Source organism: Phalangium opilio, unplaced genomic scaffold, assembly GCF_054372755.1.
Source record: "Phalangium opilio isolate 3A_F unplaced genomic scaffold, DU_Popi_V2 ptg000089l_1, whole genome shotgun sequence".
NCBI lineage: Eukaryota > Metazoa > Arthropoda > Arachnida > Opiliones > Phalangiidae > Phalangium > Phalangium opilio.
Window position 1 is genome coordinate 4029584 of NW_028324194.1, and position 8058 is coordinate 4037641.

Genomic DNA, 8058 nt, shown 5'->3' on the forward strand with positions numbered 1-8058 from the left:
ATGTTTGGTTTGTTTGCGCTTCTTGTACTCGCCTCTACAGTTTATGCTCCTATCCGTAAACCGATAAAAGGTGCATCGAATGAAGGTACAATATTAACACAATGTCTTGAGTAACTTGTCTCGAAACGAAATTTGAACGAAACCAACTTCAAAAATAATATCTGCATTTATACCATAAGTTTATAAGATATGTTCCATAAGTTTGACACTACGTATACTTCGTAATGCGAGAATTGACTTCACTCGGTTAATTTTCAAATTTTGCAAGACTTCCATCTTCATTACTAAGCCTTTGACAGCGCCTCACGAGGCATCTCTTTACGAGAATCAATGACATTTCACCTATGTCACTTCATGACAAGCTCTCACTCAGTAACCTTTGACAAACTTATGGACCATATCTTATATTAGCCAAACTATATATGTTTGGTTAGAAATACAGAAATACTTATTTTATGAAAATACCTTTGACAGGTTCAATATTACGACTGGAAGTCTTTGAATCGTTCTGCTTATTTAATAATAGTCGAAATGTTTTCGACCTGAGCAGTTCTACCAACGAAACTCTAAGTTTTCTTCATGGAATCAAAGTCATTTCAGTCATTTGGGTCATTGCATGTCACGTTGTAGTTCATTTCAATATCGACGTGCTTCGTAAGTGGTCTACTATTCCACTTTCATACATTTTGGTGAACCTTATTTATTTTAAATTTCTATTTAGGCGATTTTTATATAAGTGAAGGTGCAACAAGGTCCCTTATTTTCCAAGCAATTTCCAACGGGTTTTTATCGGTGGATTCATTTTTCTTTGTCAGGTTGAGAAGGATTCACACAATATAATCATAAGCTCATAAGATATATTTCATATGTTTGTCACTGGTTGCTGAGAGTTTGTCAAGAAGTGACGTAGGTGAAACGTCATAGATTGTCGTGAGGTATCGCCTGATGAGGCGCTATCAATGGCATAGTACAGAATAAATAGGAAGATGGATTGCTAAACATCGTGTAGTCGATTCTCGCTTGTCGTTCTCGTACTAGCTCGAGCTGTAAGTCTCTAGCATTAAGAATAATAGGTATTGTCATACTTATGAAACATACCATATGAACTTATGATATCATCGGGAAATTATTTTCGGTTTTGAATTTTGAAATTGATGATTGTGTCGAAAGTTTTAGCATATTGTTATTTATAGAAATTTCTCCTTTCAGTGGACTCCTTATAACTGCTTTGTCGGTTGAAAGACAGAAACTAAAGAAGTTCAATCCTGTTTTTCTAATCCTCATGCGAATAGCAAGGTAAATATCTTGAAGACGAATATTTTCTACTGTAAGATGTTACGGGGTTTTTCTTTCAAGTAATCGAGGAGTCGGTCATCACGAAATCCAACTTAAGAAATCCGAAATCAATAACAAAATCAGAAATCCGGAAAGAATTAAAACGTATTTTTGCTCATTTCGAAATTCCATAAAAAATCCGAAATCAGTATCGAAATCACACAATCAGTAAAAAATCACAAAATCAGTAAAGAAATTACAAAATCAGAAGCAAAATCATAAAATCAGAAACAAAATCAGTAATGAAATCGCGAAATCCATTACAAAAATCACAAAATCCGACGATATCACGAGAAAAATCTCAAAATCCGAGAAAATCACCGGAAATGCATCAAAATACAACAAAATCAAGGGAAATATAGCAAAATCCGTCGAAATTATGGGACAAATCTCAAAATCCGACGAAGTCCGTTGGATTTTATCGAATTTTGAAATCAAACAAAATCCGATGAAATCCGACGAATTTAATTGAAATCCGAAGTAATAAAATTGAATTTAGAAATCCCGTACACTTGCATGTATTCCATAAATTAAAGGGTTTTTTCTTTGGGTGTAATGATTGAGAAATTAGCTTTACGCTAGCGTACTCACACTTCTACCCATTTAATAGAACTACTCTGCTAGGTCAATAACGTTCTTAGATTGAGGGCAAATATGTTATTAGGAATACTTTAATGGAAGCCCTCGTCGCCTAACTTTGATAAGTCATTTCTTATTTTGCAGACTTTTGCCTTCAGCTATGATTGTAATGGGCATATATCTTTTATTTCCTCTACTGAGTAGAGGTCCATATTGGAACGAGTTCTTCCCCATCTACATTCGTCTCATAAAAGCCAACTGGTGGAGACTTTTAACATTTACTAACAACTTAGTACCGCTGGGAAAAATGGTACCCTTTTATTTCATTACTTTGCATTAGACTGGCATCTTAAGAGAAACATGGATGAAAAATAGTCTATGGATTTCTTACTGACGCTCGATAAATATCGCAATGTATTTGCACGAGACAAGCTATCTCATTTCTGGGCATTCACGATTTCATATCCCGTTTTTTGTGCATTTTCTACCGCGTTTTAATCTTGTCCAAGGCGGAAATAAGAAATTCAGAGGACCTATTAATCATCCATGAATACACTGTAAAGATACATGTGATTTAAGACCACACCGATGAGGTTGCAACGAAGACTTTCGTTTCATGGTTTTCAGTGTAATGATTAATTAAAACAATTTTTTAACCCAGCCAATAGTTCACTACTGGTACATAGCCTGTGATATTCAATTTTTGTAATTGGCGTACTATTCCTTTTGCTATATTTTAAGTATGTATTATCAGAAGGGAATAACACACACTTTATATCTCCATAATGCTTTATACTCGTAACAACAGTCTTACTAACCTCAAATCAACTACCATTCACTGATTGGCTATCTAACTTCTGTCGTAGCTGTGACGTCAGATAAGAAGGTGACGTCTTGGTTGACGTATAAAAAGTAGTTTTGTTTACAACTTTACATTGAAGGAGATAAAAATGTTGATAAACGAAATCAAGCTGTGCAATTAATTTAGATGCACGGGAATTGAGAACATACCAAAATCAGATAATTTGAAGGTAATAAATAGATGGAAACTAATTATTCTGAATTAATATTAAAAAATAAAAATTATTTTCAATAAAATACATACTTGAGGTTATAATTACACAAGAACGAAACATCGACAGCCCTAAGCCTTTGGAGAATGAAAATCTAGCAGACAAATAGGCCGCCTGAGGCTGATACCGCGGAGAACTTAAAGAACTATATTTGCAGTAAATTGGTTAAAAGCTGTGTACTTGCGCAAAGTTTTCGCGGTTTTCTTGAGGTTGGTCGGACCAGGGAGAGAAAGGGAGATGCCGCGTGAATAGCGCGAGGTGTCTCTCTTTTGGGTGGGGGAAGTAAATTTCCCAGCCAACGGGGGTAGTATCGCCCGGGCCACCGCGAGCTCTACTGCGCAAAATCCAAATTTTTTATCTCATGTAGCAACTATTCGTGATGTCACTTCGCGCATGCTCAATGATCCACCGAATGACCCAGGGAGAGAGAGAGAGCATAGTATTTCATACCCCCGTTTTCGACCCCTTCCCGCTAGATACGAGTTCTGTTAGCATTAGGCGGCATCTCCCTTTCTCTCCCTGGTCGGACTCTCGTTACCATAGCAGGCTCTAATGTCTCCCTTCTCTCTTATTCCCTTCTGGTATTATGAAAAGTTTCCTGTTTTGTAATTGGTTCAGCAGGAAATTGAAACTCTTGTAATTTCTTTTAGAAAGCCTGTTACTGCACTTGCCTTTGGTGTTTTTCTTACCTTTGCTAGTATTTTAACCACCGCTGGATTGATCTATATATACGATGTTGAACCATTCACATCAACTACGATCATTGATAGCAAGTACAGTACAGTTAACTATTCTGGTTACTCGTCGCTTTACATTTTATTCGATTAATATAAGAATTTTTGAGCTACTCGAAAAAAACCAGTTTTTGCAATAAATCGACTCGTGTTTCGAATAGTGATTTACTATTCAAAATCTACTAATAGCGTACCCCAAACAAACCTCATATACTTAACTTTATTCGAGGATGCAGTGTGTAATGACAAAACTTCAATACGTTATTAGCGACGTAGGGAACTCAAAGCCATACTCTTATCCCAAAAACAGGACAGATATTCTGTTCAGTCGTGATCCACGTAAAATATTTTAAGCCGCACCCCAAACACCCAGTCGAGTAGAAATCCAGCGTTATCTAGACTTGACTCAATTCGACAAAACAAATATAGAAATGGTCTGTCAAATAAGATTCGAAAACAAAATTGTAACATTTTTATCTTTTCTGACGTTTTCGACCTAAGAGTGGCTTTGTAAGGCTCCCTATTCACCAATGTATTCTCAACGTTTTGTTATTTAGGTCCTTCAGACAAAACCTCTTCATTCACTTCTACCCATCTTCTCATTTGGGTCCTTTCGTTGTTGGCTTGCTAACTGGCCATTTTATTATCAGAAATCATGACTTCAAAATATCCAAAGTAAATATAAAATTAAACATCTTGTAGCACGGTACTTAATTTTTTCCGTCACGTAGAACTTAATGAAGTATTAAGAAAGATTATTTTACAGATTAAGATGGCATTCGGTTGGAGTATTGCCGTATTTAGTTGTTTTGCTTCCGTATTTGGTATCTATTGGTGGAGTAACGGTGCTCCTATTTTTATGATGGCAAACTTAATTTACGGGTCTATTCACAGAACAACTTGGGCACTTGGTTTAGGATGGTTAAGTTACATGTGTGCAACTGGTAAAGGAGGTAAATATTAATGTTTCATTTTATACAAATAATTAACAGACTATGTCGGAATCTTTATATGACTTGAATAGACAAGGTAAAGTAAATACAGAACTAGCTCTATTGCCCCGTGCTGCAACCTGCATAAATTACTAGTAATATCAGACGTTGGGGGTTGTGAGGGAGGAATCTAGGACATAATACCCCGGACATAATCCCCCCAACAGAGCCAAATGGGGCAAAATCCCCGAACAATATTCCCCCGTATGGATGTTGAGGACAAAATACCCGAAACAACAGGTCAAATTCCGGCCTGAATCGGTTTACGACAAAAAACTTCAAACAACGGTTGAAATCGATGAAGAAAGGAAGATTTTGATGAGGGATAGTGATCGTGGGATTTTGTCTACAGAGTGGGGAATTTTGTACCTTCCTATGATGAGAGACAGTGACCGGGGGAATTTGTGTACAGGTGGGTAATTTTGTACCTTTCTATGATCGGGGATATTGACCGGGGGATTTTGTCTACAGAGTGGGAGTATATTGACCGGGGCTTTTGTCTACAGAGTGGGGATATATTGACCGGGGATTTTGTCTAAAGAGCGAGGATTTGGTACTTTTTTCAAGAACGGGGAGATTATGACCGGGGGTCTTTTCTCTTGGGGGTATTTAGTTCGTATGCAATATCGGAATTGGCCGGGTGTAATCCAAGTTTATTAATTTAAACCCCTAAAAACTGTAAGGGATATTGGTATAAGCGTTATTACGTTTTCTTTTATAAGAGAACCATTCTTGAAAGCAAATATGTGCACGGTTAAATTAAACGGGACTGCTTCAAGATGATCTTATTATTTAACTTTAATATTTCATGAAATGACATCGCGCTAGCCCATGACCTAACTATCGCAAAGGAGAAAAAAACCAAAACAAGCAAAATTTTTAGCTAGTGCTAAACAAATATGTACACTTCTTGGGTGGCTTTAACGTCCTAGCCAAATTTTAACCTCTCTTACTCATAAATAGAAGGCATGCCCTAAAAAGTATTTTGCCAATCCGCCGAAATGTCAAAAACCAACTTTAGGGAATTACTTCCGCGCTTTTCAATGGTTTCCATACCTCTTTAGTATACTGGTTCCTCAGGGCCATATCCTGAAACCGAACTTCATGGCTTTTGGAGTTCGAAGCATGCCGATATCTTTTAAAATAGCGACCAGAAAAATCTTTATGGAATAACGTTCAAGCGTTTCCAGTAATTTTACTGAAATTTTGAATACTTTCCCGTTGTGTCCTAAAATCGGGCTTTATGGCCAATGGGGCTCAATTTTCCGCCATCTTTTAAAATGGTGGGCTGAAAAATGTCCCGATCAGTAACGATGGGTCCTCTTTCTGCCATTGTCGTTATATTTGACAGGGCTTATACCTGTAGCATAAGTTCATAAGATATGTTCCATAAGTTTGTTACTGGTCACAAACTGGAGCTTGTCATGGAGTGAGGGTCGTAAGTCATATAGATTCAGGGTGAAGCGACGCCTGGTGAGGCGCCGTAAAAGGCTTAGTACAGACTAAATATCGTTTTCACAGGTTTTATCAACGCCATTCTTGGATCGAAACTATTCCTTCCTTTGAGTAGATTGACGTATCTGACATATCTTGTCCATTTCGCTGTGGTGATATTTTTTTGGTCGATTCCACACGGTGTACTCGATACCAGTTACATTCTAATGGTAAACATATGGAGCTTGAAAAGAACCGTTCTACTAGTTTTACTGAGAAATTTAAAACGTTTCTAGATATGGCTCGTCATTGGCGTTACAGCAACATCCTTTGGATTGGCATTTTGTAGTTACCTCTTATTTGATGGACCAATAGGAAAACTTCAAAGGATATTTCTTAAAAATAAACTATAAAATTCAGAAGATAGTTTTATATGAAATTTCTCGCGTTTGTTAACAAAATGTTTTTAACTGACATTGAATAAAATACTTGTTTAATATCGTTGGCATCGCTATAATAACCTCAATTTAAATAAAATATCACAACGTTATAGAGCTCGGCATTAATTATCTATCAGTTATCCACGTTATTTTATCTTTATTCATACTCGAAACTAGAGCTCGGCATTTTCGATCAATTATCCACAAATTTGTGGATTATAATACGATTTAACATGTAAGTTCTGTTTTGGATATGTTTCGAGTATGGATAAAGATAAAATAACGTGGATAATTGATAGATAATGCCGAGCTCTACCCCTTAAGCCTGAAAAAAGGAACAGCAAATGTTGCTGAGAGGGAATAGTATAACTCAATACGCCCCCAACAAGCCTTGCGCCATGGGGCTAGTGCCCCCTCGCCCCCCTTAATCCAGCCATGACGGTAGGGTTACGATAACTCAATCACGCCTATACCCAATAGTAATGATAATAATATAAATTAGTCTAAATTAAAACTAGGTCCGAAAGCTCCCAAAATAAATGATTTTTAGTTTGTAAATAAACTTAAAATTTTAACGAATTCCTTGAAGTAGCAAATCCATATTAAAATTAACAAAGTTAGAAATATAACTTAGGGTTTTATAAAAATAAGCTTTGAGAAAATTATATATGACAGTTGAGATACACTTCATAAATATTTAACGATATCGCAACAACCCTGAAATGCGTTTGTGTCAATTGCGTTAGCCTCACGCGATGTCAGAATCTATAATCAAAAGTGGATGAGGGGGAAGTATGAAAATGGCCATAAGTCGTGAGACATCGGAGTTCCGCCGTTGTTGGACGCTGAATAGGCGTAGCTATATTGGACTTACTCACTACCTAAAAGTAGGTCTTCTGCTAATTCGCTGTTACTGTCGTCTGCTATTGTGTAAGCAAGAACTCCCTCAAATGTGTTTGTAGTCAGGACGGTGATGGTAACTGGTATAGGTTTTAAATTGTTGTATTTAAAGTAAGGTTAATAGTAGAAAAATGGATACCCCGGATTTCCACGGACCATTTTCTACAGAATTATGTGAGAATTATTTTTATTATTATTTTGGTTTATTTTGGCAAAGGCTTAACATTTTATGTGGATTCCCTTCTATTTTTCTAGTTTAACAACTTTATCATTGTCGTCAATATTTCCGGGGAAAATGCATAAATGCCCTCTTTTCAGTAATGCATTGTATTTCACAATTGTTTTCTGGAGCACATTAAGTTGAGAAATCAAGCGAAGTTACTATCGCCTCCATTTTGTTTTGTAATCGCCTCAACCCCGAAGGTTAAACCAAGGATTATGAATGCCTGAACTACTTTCACTCTCGAGTCCAACAGTCACTTATAAACTAAATAGTGATTGGCGAAAGTTTGATGTCCACGCTTTTTAACACAGGCTCTATGGCCATTTTTTTACTTTACCATCATCCACT

General features: G+C 36.6%; 1 protein-coding gene across 1 annotated transcript; it reads left to right on the plus strand.

The window, feature by feature from the left end:
* LOC149647077 (nose resistant to fluoxetine protein 6-like) lies at positions 1-2651 on the plus strand. The gene is made up of 6 exons (XM_089849688.1): positions 1-85; positions 475-654; positions 722-815; positions 1210-1296; positions 2059-2224; positions 2576-2651. Exons 1-6 carry the CDS (start codon positions 1-3, stop codon positions 2621-2623), a joined length of 660 nt encoding a protein of 219 aa, XP_089705814.1. The 3' UTR covers positions 2624-2651.
* Positions 2652-8058: the final 5407 nt, after the last annotated feature.

Bases quoted from the DNA above. Each gene is read 5' to 3' on its own strand.
- LOC149647077 (XM_089849688.1), top strand. From the start codon at position 1: ATGTTTGGTTTGTTTGCGCTTCTTGTACTCGCCTCTACAGTTTATGCT. The intron at 655-721 runs GTAAGTGGTCTA...ATTTCTATTTAG, and splicing joins TTTCAATATCGACGTGCTTC to GCGATTTTTATATAAGTGAA. The intron at 2,225-2,575 runs GTACCCTTTTAT...TTTTTAACCCAG, and splicing joins TAGTACCGCTGGGAAAAATG to CCAATAGTTCACTACTGGTA.